The following is a 14,578-nucleotide window of genomic DNA, read 5'->3' on the forward strand; positions in this document are numbered from 1 at the left end:
AGGCGTTGATACTTGATGACAGCTATTCTGTGCTTGCAAACGAAGGTAGATAATTGTAGCGCCATCACCGCGACAAATTTCCCAACCACAAAGCCTAGTTTCTCAAATGATTAGAAGCATTTTGAGTGTGTGTGTCCAAATGTTCTCTTGAACGCACAATCATAAAATGCAACTAAAATATAATTTCATCATTATTATCAAAATTTGAAAGTTTCAAAGTTTGTTTTGAGCTATATGATCTATGATAGTGTTCTTGTAGGAGTACGATATTTTTATAGACAGTCATTGCAATTAGCAAAAGGTCGTGCCACATTATCATAAACTATTTTTATATTTTAATAGCTATTATGGGTTAACAAACAAATTAAACTTCTCAACTTAAGTCATCAGTTGGTGACTTAGCTGAGTTTGGCAATAAAACACAAAGCAATATAATATCAAGGATTACGTAAATAGTCTTCAGTCACTACCTCTGCCTGTAAAAAAATAAACAAATAAATAAATAAATAAAAACATGCAGCAATCCTTCCTCTACTTCCTGTTTCAACAGGGAGAGCTGAGACAGAAATGCATTTGAACAAATTATGAAACCAAGAAAGAGGGCACTTACTGGAAAACAAATGTATTATCTCTAAACAAGGACTGCTTAATACAGCAATGCAAACATAACATGACAAAGAGATTATATGAAAATTATGTATAGTTACATAAACTGACAATTTTAAGTATGAATGCGTTTACAATCAAACTCAGATTTAAAAACTGACAAGTGAAAGTTCATTGAAAGAGGATACTTTGTGTTTAATTAAATCTATTTGCATCATTTGTCCTGTTAAATGCAACGAGGCTAATTGGATTTATTGGTTCTAATGTATCATAAGAGTCTCTTCTGAGGGTTAAAGTACTCTATAAAGATGGATTTGCTTGAGAGAATCAGGATCCGTGTCATTTTTTAGATAAAGAGTAATCAAGTGGGACTTCCTCTATCCATCGGCTGAGTGCTAATGTCTCTAGGAACTGGGAAAGATAAAAATTGTAAACATTAGATTTGTTTTATGAATTCTTGATGTATTGATGTGTGGAATTGGACTGTCAATAAAATAGAAATAGCAAATTCAGAAATAGCATAGATAGAAAAAAGCTTCTTACAACAGCGTCCTGAAGTAAAGCAAGTGCCTCTTGAATGCTGGGCACAGTCACTAAAATATCCAAGCTCTAAAAAAAAAAAAAAAAAAAAGGAAGATTGAAAATTTTTATTTAAACCTAATTTAAGACAGTTACTATTTATGATTTGTTTATAATAAAGAAAAAAAGATATGTATGCATTTTTTTCTCATCTTTGCGTGTTCTTGAGTGCAGTCACAGTTTGGCACTTACTGCATTTGATCACTTGGTTCCATGAAGTATTCAAACATGTTGTTCATGGTCAGAACATCTGTATTTTGCACTAAGGCAGCCTGAGAGCAGATATCTGCATGAATCACCTATGCAGTGCAAATTAAACATCTTTGTAAAAAATACTATCCAGACAAAACAATTATCATAGGACAAAGAAATGGTTTGATTGATTAACTGAATTCTGTCACTGAAGCCATATTTCTCTACAGCCATTGTTTGAAGCTTGACCAACTCTGAGCTTATTTCAACCCCCACAAGCTGAGATGCTTCACTGTACAGGTAGCCCTGAGGAGAGAAAAATGGTTGAAAAATTTGGTGAAAAAGACCATGCCATGTTGTCCCATCAGATCAAAATCTACTAACATATTAGTTTATAAGTTTTGGACTTTCTTCGCTTGTAATTGGTGCTTGGTCTGTTTATATTCCTGTCCTGATTCAGATAAGATGATTTTCACTGGAGAAAGCAATATTATGGCTATAAGACTTGCATTATAATTGTTTGAAATTGTTATAAACATGTATCTTTTCACTTCACAAGATGTTAATTGATAGACTGGAGTCATATGGATTACTTGTGGATTATTGTGATGTTTTTATCAGATGTTTGGACTCTCATCCCGTTGGCACCCATTCACTGCTGAGGATTCATTGGTGAGCAAGTGATGTGATGCTAAATTCATCTGTATTTGTTCCTGTATCTGAAAATCAACCATCTACATCTTGGATGGCCTGAGGGTGAAGACATTTTCAACAAATTTTCATTTTTGGTTGAACTATTTGTAGGTGCCAGGTTTGGGTTGACGTCTTTTATTTTGAAATTTATTTTTTGGTTTGTTACGTCACTTGCTTTAGGTGCATTTTACTTGTTAGTTTGTGTGTGGTTGGCATGGAGGAAGGGGGTGAGTAGCTGGGACGCTCACTTTCTGTTGACTAAATATAGCGGCAGCCAGTAACCGCTAAGAGGCTGAGTAGAGGGATTAAAGATTGACGCGTTTCCATAGTTGATCCATGTGATTTATTATAACATTGAAAAGAACAACAACATGATGATGATGACGGTAAAGTAAACAAAAGGAAAAGAAATGAAATAAATCCAAATGAAATGAAAACGGTCAACAGAAAGTGAGCGTCCCAGCTACTCACCCCCTTCCTCCATATTTTTCCATCAGAAAGAAAAGGCATGCAGTATAAAGATGAGTCAAAGTCAACAGTGGAAAGTGCTTTTGTCTCGCTCCAGTCCAGTGCTCTTACTGGGGCTGGTAAAGAAAATTGTGCATTGTCTATCGTTCCTGTATGTGTGAAATCAAAGAAAGGAAGTAAAGTTGTGACCACCTATGCCTTTTTGGACTCTGGGAGTTCTGCAACTTTCTGCACAGAGAGTTTGATGTCCAAGCTCAATCTCTCAGCAAAGAAAGTTAACATTCTAATGAGAACCATGAGTCAGGACAAATCCGTTTGCTGTTACGTTTTGAAGGATCTTGAAGTGTCAGCATTGGATCAAGAGCATTACTGTGCTTTACCAGAGGTATACACACAGAGGACCATGCCTGTGGGTAAAACTAACATCGCCACACAAAACGACCTTGCTTGCTGGCCTCATTTAAGTCATCTTTGTTTGCCTTCCATTGATGCTGGTGTGGAGTTACTGATTGGTGCTAATGTGCCAGAAGCTTTGGAGCCATGGCAGATTATCCGCTGTCAAGACAGTGGCCCATATGCTATTAAAACCATGTTTGGATGGGCAGTTAATGGACCAATCAAGCGACAGGAAGAGTATGCTGTTAAGGAACGTTCTCACATGACTGTCAATCGGATCACCGTTATGAAACTGAATGAGTTATGGGAGCAACAGTTCAAGGGTGACTTTCCTGAATGTGTGCAAGAGGAACAGCAAGGATTGTCAAAGGAAGATCATCAATTCATGGATTTTGTTTCACAGTCATCAAGACTGATCAATGGGCATTACTGCATTGGTCTTCCACTTAAAAACGAAAAGGTAGTCATGCCAAGGAATAGAGCAATAGTGGAACAACGTGCTCTGAATCTTAAAAGAAGGCTTCAAAGAAACACTTCTTTTCATGCTGACTATACTACCTTTATGGAGAGTGTCATCGCTAAAGGCCATGCTGAAAAGGTTCCCACAGCTGAACTGGAACGACTGGATGGACGCTTATGGTATATACCCCACCATGGTGTTTATCACCCTAAAAAGCAAAGGATCAGAGTGGTGTTTGATTGCGGAGCATCATATCAAGGAACATCATTGAATGAACAACTTTTGCAAGGTCCAGATTTAACAAGTCCGTTGGTGAGTGTTCTTGTGCGATTCAGAATGGAGGATGTTGCCATGATGGCTGACATAGAAACGATGTTTCATCAGGTTAAGGTAAAGCCTTATGATTGTGATCTGTTGAGGTTTCTTTGGTGGACTGGAGGAAACATTGATGCCAACCTGGAAGAATACAGAATGATTGTGCATTTATTTGGAGCAACGTCATCTCCAAGTTGCTCTAGCTATGCATTGAGAAAGTGTGCAGAGGACCATAAGGATCTGTATGATGCCAAGACTGTGGACATTGTCTTTAATAACTTCTATGTAGACGACTGTCTCGTGTCTGTGTCTACTGACTCAGAAGCTGTTCGACTGTACCAGAAGCTCACAGAAATGTGTGCTAAAGGTGGATTCCGATTAACCAAATGGATAAGTAACAGCCGCACTGTGTTAAATGCCATCCCTGAGGAAGACCGAGACAAGAAAGTTAAGAACCTGGATTTGGAACATGACATGCTACCTTTGGAAAGAGCATTAGGTGTGCAGTGGTGTGCTGAATCTGATGTCTTCAAGTTCAAGGTGACCATCAAGGACAGACCTCTTACTCGAAGAGGGATTCTTTCTATTATTAGTTCCATCTATGACCCTCTTGGCTTTCTGTCTCCTGTGATTCTACATGCAAAAATGATACTTCAAGACCTGTGTAGAGAAAAAATTGGATGGGACAGCACTATTCCAACAGTGTACATTCAGCGATGGACAAGTTGGTTAGAGAAACTTCATGAATTGGAGAAATTCGAGGTCCGCAGGTGTTTAAAGCCGGAAAGCTTTGGAGAAGCTATATCTGCCCAATTGCATCACTTTTCGGACGCCAGTGAGAAGGGTTATGGCATGGTGTCGTATTTACTACTTCATAATGATCAACAACGTGCTCATTCCTGTCTTTTAATGAGCAAAGCAAGAGTGACTCCTTTAAGACCTATCACTATCCCTCGTCTGGAGCTCACAGCTGCCACACTTGCTGGTCGCATGGATAAGTTGTGGAAGAGAGAGCTGAAGATGAAACTTCAGGATTCGGTATTTTGGACCGACAGCACCTCTGTCCTCAAGTATATCCAAAATGAGACTTCTCGATTCAAATGTTTTGTAGCCAACCGAGTTGCTGAAATTCGCAGTGTTTCTGAAATCAGACAATGGAGGTATGTTAAGTCTTCCAACAATCCAGCTGACCTAGCATCCAGAGGTCTAAAGGTTGATTCATTTTTAAAGAACCAGATATGGATTTCTGGTCCTCCATTTCTTGTTCAACCACAAGAGTTGTGGCCCGTAGATCCTACTGATGTAGGTGTGATGTCGTCTTGTGACCCAGAAGTGAAAAGGAGTGTTCTGGTGAATACTGTGCAAGTTCATCAAGAGTATGATTTTATGCCATACTTTCATTATTACTCTTCATGGATGCGATTGAAAAAAGGCGTAGCTTGGATCCTTCGATTCAGGAACATTCTAGTTGATCTCAGCAAGGAAAGGAAAAGGTTGATGACTGCTTACTCTGATATGGATAAGGTGCAACGAGAGACTGTTGTTGAGAAAGAGATACAAAGCTTTAAATCCAATGTGCCTGCAAAATTGTTGTCTTCAGATGAGTTGGAAAGAGCTGAATTGGAGATTATTCGTCTTTGCCAAAGGAAGAGATATTCTGAGGAACTGGTTAGTCTACGGAAAGATGGATTGGTAAAACGGAATAGTGAACTCTATAGACTTAATCCTGTGCTTCAATCAGATGTCATCAGAGTTGGTGGGCGACTGGACAAGGCTATGATGCCTGAAAGAGTTAAGCATCCAGTAATACTGGCCAAGGATTTACACATTTCAGATTTGATTCTGCGACAGAGTCATCATGACATTGGACATTGTGGACGAAATTACATGCTGGCTAATTTACGGCAGAGATATTGGATCCCTGGTGCTAGCACGGCTATTAGAAGAATTTTGTGTGTGGTCTGCAAACGTCTTCATGGAATCCCGGGTCATCAGCAGATGGCAGATTTGCCACAAGATCGAGTCACACCTGACAAACCGCCATTCACGCATGTTGGAGTGGACTGCTTTGGTCCATTTGAAATAAAAAGGGGAAGGAGCGTTGTAAAACGTTATGGAGTGATATTCACATGTTTAACTATAAGAGCTGTTCACCTTGAGATAGCGAATTCTCTTAATACAGATTCTTTCATCCATGCATTAAGACGATTTATTGCACGTCGAGGACAAGTTGTCGAGATCCGTTCAGACAACGGGACAAACTTTGTTGGTGCCCAACGTGAACTGCAGGAGGCTATAAAAAACTGGAATCATAATCAGATCAATTCATTTCTGCTTCAAAAAGGAATTAAGTGGAACTTTAATCCCCCATCTGGCTCGCACTTTGGAGGAATTTGGGAGCGGCTTATAAGATCAGTAAGGAAAATTCTAAATTCTATCCTTAGAGGGCAAAGTCTGGACGAGGAAGGTCTTTACACACTTTTTTGTGAAATCGAATCAATCCTCAACAATCTTCCAATATCCAGAGCATCTCTGGATGTTAATGATTTGGAAGCCTTTACTCCAAACCATCTTCTCCTCTTAAAAACACAGCCATCTTTATCACCTGGACTCTTTGACAAGAACGATCTGTATTCACGACGACGTTGGCGACAGGTCCAATACATGGTGGATCTATTTTGGAAAAGATGGACCGGGGAATACCTACTTCAACTACAAGAACGCCAGAAGTGGCTGGTGAAGAAACGCAATTTTCAAGTGGGAGATATTGTGCTTGTAGTGGATGATACTGCTCCAAGGAGTTCATGGATAATGGGCAAGATCATTCAGATCACAAAGGATACAAAAGGATTAATACGTCAAGTAAGAATCAAGACCAAGAGTTCCTGTTTGACCAGACCCATTACCAAAGTTTGCCTTCTTCTTGAAACGGAGGATTTTAACTAGGTTATTCTACGACCGACTGACTAATTGACTGACTGACTTGTGAGAGCTCTCAACTGACTTACTGAAGACTTTGACTAAAGACGTTTTAATTGACATGTTTACTTCAGTTGATTATGGACATTGTTCACATTGAAGAATTGGACATTTACATATACATGCATACATACACATACATGTGTAGCCTATACATTGTTTATTTGCGGAATAAAATTTAGCGATTTATATGTATGTAGGTACATATTCAACGATGTGTAACTTGCATGATTGTGTTGTATTATGATTATTACAGTTTGTGGGTGTAATAATCAGGGGCTGGTGTGTAGGTGCCAGGTTTGGGTTGACGTCTTTTATTTTGAAATTTATTTTTTGGTTTGTTACGTCACTTGCTTTAGGTGCATATTACTTGTTAGTTTGTGTGTGGTTGGCATGGAGGAAGGGGGTGAGTAGCTGGGACGCTCACTTTCTGTTGACTAAATATAGCGGCAGCCAGTAACCGCTAAGAGGCTGAGTAGAGGGATTAAAGATTGACGCGTTTTCATTTCATTTGGATTTATTTCATTTCTTTTCCTTTTGTTTACTTTACCGTCATCATCATCATGTTGCTGTTCTTTTCAATGTTATAATAAATCACATGGATCAACTATGGAAACGCGTCAATCTTTAATCCCTCTACTCAGCCTCTTAGCGGTTACTGGCTGCCGCTATACTATTCCTTTAACCCCTTGTGCCCCAGGGGGATTGTTCCTGTAAATCTCAGGTAATTTACAATCAATAATGAGTTTAGTTGTGTTTAGTTAAACCATTACCAGCAACTTACCCCAAATAGCACAGCTCCAAGTCTAGATCCCACATCCACCACCAGTTTTCCTGTGAGATCTGGAAGAACATTGTGGAATAGGAACTGGAGCTCCGGGATTGAGAAGGAATGTGAGATGAACTCTGTGAAACTTAAAAAATTGCATATTATGATGTGGCTTTATTATTGCATGTATTTATGTAATGGATAGCCCAGTCTCCATGCAAACACTCACCCAGTGGTGCTGTTTGGGAAGTCGTGGCCTAATGGTTAGAGAGTCGAACTGGCAATCGAAAGGTTGTGAGTTCGAGTCTCGGGCCGGCAGGAATTGTAGGTCGGGGGAGTGCATGTATGGTTCTCTCTCCACCTTCAATACCATGACTTAGGTGCCCTTGAGCAAGGCACCGGACCCCCAACTGCTCCCCGGGCGCCGCAGCATAAATGGCTGCCCACTGCTCCGGGTGTGTGTTTACTGCTCTGTGTGTGTGCACTTCGGATGGGTTAAATGCAGAGCACAAATTCTATGTATGGGTCACCATACTTGGCTGAATGTCACGTCACTGTTTTGCGCGATCCACTGTCGAGGCAGTTGCGACTCATTTTTCCCTCCTCACACAATGAATTCACTGTTTCCTCATCATATAAGAATGCATCCACATGTACAGTGGGATGAGGTTTCTGTTGAGTCTGAACATTAAAGTATGCTTTAGGATATCACAATGTAGTTGTGAATGCCAAAGTAAAATACTAAAAATCTAATGAACAGACCTTCTGAATAGCCGTAGACTCAGAGGGAACCATAGCCTCCAATGGCAGGCAAACCCTTAGGTCTTCTGCAATACTTTGAAGAATAACACTTTGGTTATCCACCAGGAATTCATCCAGATCATCTGAAAATATAGATTAAAAAAATAACTGATTTACGTACATAATCAAGTGCTTAATATTGTCTAAAATAAGATATAGATAAACTGGAGAAAACACAGAACAAATGCTTACACCTTGCATACAATCAAACCTATAGCTGACAAGACAATAACCAAAGATTTCAACCGTGCATTTACTGGAAGTTTTTTAACCATTCTAACAGCTTTGGAAGATGTTGTCTCTCCGTCTTGAACAACACCTGCAGAATTTCATTATTAGCATTGTTAAAATTCATTGATTCAAGCGCTTGATACTTATCTTACGACAAACACACTCTAAAAGTTGCAAGCATACTTCTACTGAGCAACACATGGGTCTGCTGTATGCAGTAGTGGAAAGCGTGTGATATAAGTTAAGGTGGAACGGTACATTTTTGTCATCTGATTAATTGTTCCGGGTGGTAAAAAACAACATTTATATTTGTAGTTTTAATCGCATTATTTAGATTTGAATGATTCTTAAAGGTAAAAATCCAATCTTTCTGTTCTAAGTTCAAATCAGTTTTATGTACTTCTGTGACCCCTTAAGATTTTGCTCCATGAGCAACATCTCTAATGTAAAGAATATTTTTTTTAAAGAAATAAAGATGGTATTAACGTATATTTTAATTTATATACACAGACAGATATGAATTGTACTTAAGTTAAATGAACAACGAGTGAAAACTAAAATCTAAATTACAAATATTTTTTTTCATAATAAAACGCTAACTCTTATTTTACGCGGAAGTAAAGTCACGTCACGGGATGTTGGGAGTTAGATGACGTCTGTAGTTTGTCGCTGTTCCACTCGCCGATAAAACAACAGCTGCGAGTTTAGGCAAGTAATATATAATCGAAACGTATCTCTTAATACTAATCATTTGGATACCGAAAATCTTAATTTGATATTGTTTTGATTTAAACATGATTTAATCATGTCTTTAATTAAATCGACCATGCTAATGGGGTTCACAACGGACGTCTGGCCTCATTTCAGCACAGAACTATAACGGAGTCAGTCTTAGAAAACATACAAATATATATTATATTATGATTTTATACTGGTTAAAATTACTCATGGGTGTGGCAACATTTATGTTTTGACATAGTAACGATCCATGTCTTAAATGATCCAGAATCAACCAGGACATGGAGAGAACAGCTCATCCGCGATAACATTGTTTTTGATTTGTGTTTGTTTATTAAGGTTGAAAACATAATTGCTCTGGTTCCACTGAAGTCTCGAGGTTCAGAGCGAGCAGTGACAGGTGGATTGTTTTGGGGGGAAACCCCACCACATTGGAAAGTCAGATTTGACCTAACAAGTAAGGAAGTATACATTACATCAATCACACTTTCAATGTCTTCATTCAGTTCTACTCAGTGCTTTAATGACTGATAGCTGGGTGGTTTAAAAATCTTGGCTACCTGATGTAACTATAACCCCCTGTTGCAGGTTGACAGCTCTTAAACCGCAAAAATGGTTTTAGCTGATCTGGGGAGGAAGATAACCTCAGCTTTGAGGTCCCTCAGCAATGCCACAATCATCAATGAGGAGGTATTGTGAATGTGATGCAAGCTTAAAATCAGGATTGTTAAGCAGTGTGGCCCATCATAAAATGTTAACTTATTAACAATTTTATTTAGGTATTAAATGCTATGCTCAAGGAGGTCTGTGCTGCCCTACTAGAGGCTGATGTGAATATCAAGTTGGTAAAGCAGCTTAGAGAAAATGTCAAGTAAGTAACAAGTTATATTTATTTTTTTTGGCTGTTTTATATAGTAGATTCCCTATTATAAAATGTATTTTTGCTCTATAATCGCTCTGTAATCTCAGGGCAGCCATTGATCTGGAGGAAATGGCTTCTGGCCTAAACAAGAGAAGAATGATCCAGCATGCTGTTTTCAAGGAACTTGTCAAGGTAAATGATGGTTTGCTATTTATGTCTGATAAACATTGGTTTTTCACGTTGTTCCTTGGGGAGTCTTGTACCTGTTTACACCCTGTAGCTCATGAGCTTTCATCATAAAATAAAGAAACTACATTAAACTAAATGGAATTGACTGCCTGATGATAGATATGTATTCTAGAAGATAAATACAGAGTGTTTTTATTGCAGCTGGTGGATCCTGGAGTGAAAGCCTGGACTCCTACGAAGGGAAAGAACAATGTCATCATGTTTGTGGGTCTGCAGGGCAGTGGGAAAACCACAACATGTTCTAAGGTGAGCAGATCTTGGGTCACTGAGATTTTAGGTTATATACCAGTTTTTATACAGCTAATCATAAAAGCAAGAACGTTTGGAGGAAGAAAACTAAGTATCAGCAATCTCTCTTTTATATGCAATCCTGTATACATTATATTCAGTTAATAATGTATTTATTACTTACTGTCAATTCTGTTTTTACGCCGTGTATCTTGTGATACTATTGTCTTTATTGTCTCTATTTATTGTTGTCTTTTACTTCTTCTGACTGTTTATTACATATATTGCTGTTGTTTCTGATTGCCATGTGATGGGCTAGAAAAAGTTGACTTTGTTCTTTTTGTTAGTTGGCATACTACTACCAAAGAAAAGGATGGAAGACATGTTTGATTTGTGCCGACACATTCAGAGCAGGTATGCTGACTCTATCTTTACATGTATTTGCACAGTAATACTAAATGCACATCTGAAAAAAGTCAAATTGTTTTGTTTATGAAGGTGCCTTTGACCAACTCAAGCAAAATGCAACAAAAGCCAGAATACCCTTTTATGGGAGGTAATAAAAGTTTTGTTGTTGTTGTTTTTTTCACATACCACACTGGTACTATTGTATTTAATCTGCTTACCAAACCTAATCATTAATTCATGTTGGTGTATAAACAGTTACACAGAAATGGATCCAGTGATCATAGCTTCAGAGGGTGTGGAAAAATTCAAGACAGAAAACTTTGAAATAATCATTGTGGACACTAGCGGTAGACATAAACAGGAAGACTCACTTTTTGAAGAAATGCTTCAGGTGTCAAATGCTGTGGTAAGTGTAAGAGGTCCTCTGTTTTGATTAAACATCAAACACTAATATATAGTAAAATGCAAATTATATAATTGATCGTCTGTTCCTACAGCAACCTGACAACATCGTGTATGTGATGGACGCCTCCATTGGTCAGGCTTGTGAGGCTCAGGCTAAGGCCTTCAAAGACAAGGTAGATGTGGCTTCTGTTATTGTCACCAAACTGGATGGCCATGCCAAGGGTGGTGGCGCGCTCAGTGCGTAAGTACAAGTTTTTATGTGTTTTACTTTCAGCACTCCAGTACGTAAATGCAGGGGTTGACGTAATTTATGTTTACAGTGTGGCGGCCACAAAGAGTCCCATAATTTTTATTGGCACAGGCGAGCACATTGATGACTTTGAGCCTTTCAAGACTCAACCCTTCATTAGCAAACTGCTTGGTAAGGTTTGAATATGGTGCAGAGCTGCTGTTTAAAGGAATAGATTCCTTAAAATGTGCTTATCCTCAGGCCATTGAAGATGTAGATCAGTTGGTTTCCTGATCAGAACAGATTTGGAGAAATTTAGCATTCCATCACTTGCTCACCAGTGGATCCTCTGCAGTGAATGGGTGCCGTCAGAATTAGAGTCCAAACAGCTTATTAAAAACATCACAATAATCCACAAGTATTCCACACCACTCCAGTCCATCAGTTAATGACTTGTGATTTAAAGTTAAAATGCCTTGATGGATTTATTTCTTACAAGCATGCATCTTTTTGCTTCACAAGATGTCAACTGATGGACTGGAGTCATGTGGATTATTGTGATGTTTTTATCAGCTTTTTGGACTCTCATTCTGACGGCACCCATTCACTGCAGAGGATCCATTGGTGAGCAAGTGATGGAATGCTAAATTTCTCCAAATCTGTTCCAATTAAGAAACAAACTACATCTTGGATGGCCTGAAGGTGAGCACATTTTCAACTCACCTTCATGATTGTTCATTGGATGTTGGAACTGTGTTAGTTATGTTGCAATTCTTATTTTTACTCTAGGTATGGGAGATATTGAGGGACTGATTGATAAAGTAAATGAACTAAAGCTTGATGACAACGAGGAGCTAATAGACAAGCTCAAACATGGTAACTAGAACATTATTTTTATAAAAAATTTTATTTTTGTGTATTCAGTGTTTTTATCTCTCTTTATCTCTCTTAGGTCAATTTACACTCAGGGACATGTATGAGCAGTTTCAGAACATCATGAAGATGGGACCCTTTGGTCAGATCATGGTAATGACAACTTTTACTGAAAGGATATTTAATTATGAGTGGTTCTTTTCTTTCTTTCTTTATTTATTTATTTTTTTTGTCTTCAGGGCATGATCCCAGGCTTTGGAACAGATTTCATGAGCAAAGGAAATGAGCAGGAGTCTATGGCCAGACTAAAGAAACTCATGACAATAATGGATAGTATGAATGACCAGGGTATGTTCTATTTTTGATTGTTTTAATACTGGTTACAAACAGAATAATGCATTGACTTGTCTAAATGGGAAAGTTTAGACATAGCTTTGAACTTGAACAATTTAGTTAACATAGATTGAGGTTTTTCATCTCAGAACTTGACAACAAAGACGGTGCCAAGCTCTTTAGTAAACAGCCTAACCGCATCCAGCGAGTGGCCCGGGGATCTGGAGTGGCTACCAGGGATGTACAAGAGTTACTCACACAGTACACAAAGTTCGCCCAGATGGTCAAGAAGATGGGAGGCATTAAAGGCTTATTCAAAGGTTGAGTGATTTTGAAACTTGATTCATTCAAAATGTGTTAGTTTCTTGATGCATTTAAAAATCAGTGACTCATGGTATCATTGTTTTAAAGGAGGGGATATGTCCAAGAATGTCAACCCATCACAGATGGCGAAACTGAACCAGCAGATGGCTAAAATGATGGATCCCAGAGTGCTTCACCACATGGGTATACGCTCCCTTTTCACCCTAAAATGCTTTAATTTCTTACTAGACCATGGGCAGCAATATTTGATTCATCTTCACTAAACAAAGGGCAGTTATTGTATACAAGAAACTATTTGAAATGACCAATTGCATTTCTGAATGTCACTGTGATGCATGTGAGGATCTGTGAATATAGACGGTGGATGTAAAAGCCTTACTTAAAAAAATGTATCTTTGTTTCTTTAAGGTGGCATGGCTGGACTGCAGTCCATGATGAGGCAGTTTCAGCAGGGAGCTGCTGGCAACATGAAAGGCATGATGGGATTTAACAACATGTGAACCTCAGAACCTGCAAACAGTGGATGCAAAAGAGTTTGATGGTTTTAGTAACCAAAACTTGGGCGGATGAAGATGGTTTTGTCTTGCCACAAATAATTGAATTCTTTAAATGGTGTAAAACAATAAACAGGCTCATTTACATGTAAAGCCCAGTGCTTCTGGAAAAGGATTGATAATGGGGGCTGTTGGAAGAAATTTTGTTTTCTGAGATCAAGTCCAACAGTGTCTTGTGATGTCAGAGTCACCTGAATGCTTCACAATATTGTCAGACTTACTGATTGATAGCTGACCACTTTCATGATCTCTAAACTGGATTAAGGGTAATGGCGTAAAGGTTGTATGATTTTACACAGTAATTGCTATGACCATCTTCATAGCATGAGATATTCATAAGTAGAAATCATGGTTTATTTTATAATTAAATATAATTTCTTGACTTACCATAGAAAAGCTTTGGCTTTGTATCGGAGATGAACACAGTAGTTGCAAAAGAGTATGTGACAATATTTTGTCAGATATAATAAAATTTATATGGCAACATTTTAACAGCATTTTAATTGTCTTTTTATCCTTTATTATTTAATTATACTGAAAATGTAATCAAATATTTAATTTGTTTCCTTTTTACAAAAACTGTCCATAGTACTTGTAATGTTTATTGTGTACATTTGTAATCCAGACTTTACAAAGCAACATCTTGACAAATTTGCACAGAGATTACTAGTTAGCAATCTTTTTGTTGTATCCCTGGTCAAATAATTGTAAATACTTAAAACAATCTGTTCCTTTAAATCATAAGTTATTACATTTAAGCTTCGAAACCAATGAGTGAAAATATAATTGTTGCATTAAGTTTTTAATAACATGATAAAGCAGAATAAAAGTCACCTAAAATTATACTTTTTTTTGTACTTAATACTTAAATTGTATCAATTACATT

At 38.0% G+C, this 14,578-nt stretch overlaps 1 protein-coding gene and 2 long non-coding RNA genes across 3 annotated transcripts; 1 reads left to right on the top strand and 2 right to left on the bottom strand.

The window, feature by feature from the left end:
* Positions 1-312: 312 nt before the first annotated feature.
* Positions 313-1,206, bottom strand: LOC132111343 (uncharacterized). The gene is made up of 2 exons (XR_009424788.1): positions 1,150-1,206; positions 313-1,017 (listed from the first exon to the last, which is right to left on the bottom strand). It is a non-coding gene; the product is annotated as an uncharacterized LOC132111343 (long non-coding RNA).
* Positions 1,207-1,523: 317 nt separating this feature from the next.
* On the bottom strand, positions 1,524-7,700 carry LOC132111342 (uncharacterized). Its single transcript, XR_009424787.1, has 3 exons — positions 7,687-7,700; positions 7,473-7,594; positions 1,524-1,683 (listed from the first exon to the last, which is right to left on the bottom strand). It is a non-coding gene; the product is annotated as an uncharacterized LOC132111342 (long non-coding RNA).
* A 2,070-nt stretch (positions 7,701-9,770) lies between these two features.
* LOC132111341 (signal recognition particle subunit SRP54) lies at positions 9,771-14,184 on the top strand. The gene is made up of 15 exons (XM_059518555.1): positions 9,771-9,917; positions 10,007-10,098; positions 10,197-10,281; positions 10,480-10,584; positions 10,914-10,980; positions 11,065-11,122; positions 11,230-11,380; positions 11,472-11,620; positions 11,700-11,800; positions 12,398-12,484; positions 12,561-12,634; positions 12,721-12,829; positions 12,964-13,134; positions 13,226-13,321; positions 13,547-14,184. Exons 1-15 carry the CDS (start codon positions 9,840-9,842, stop codon positions 13,636-13,638), a joined length of 1,515 nt encoding a protein of 504 aa, XP_059374538.1. The 5' UTR covers positions 9,771-9,839; the 3' UTR covers positions 13,639-14,184.
* The last annotated feature ends 394 nt before the right edge of the window (positions 14,185-14,578 follow it).

This window comes from Carassius carassius, chromosome 31 (assembly GCF_963082965.1).
Source record: "Carassius carassius chromosome 31, fCarCar2.1, whole genome shotgun sequence".
Lineage (NCBI taxonomy): Eukaryota > Metazoa > Chordata > Actinopteri > Cypriniformes > Cyprinidae > Carassius > Carassius carassius.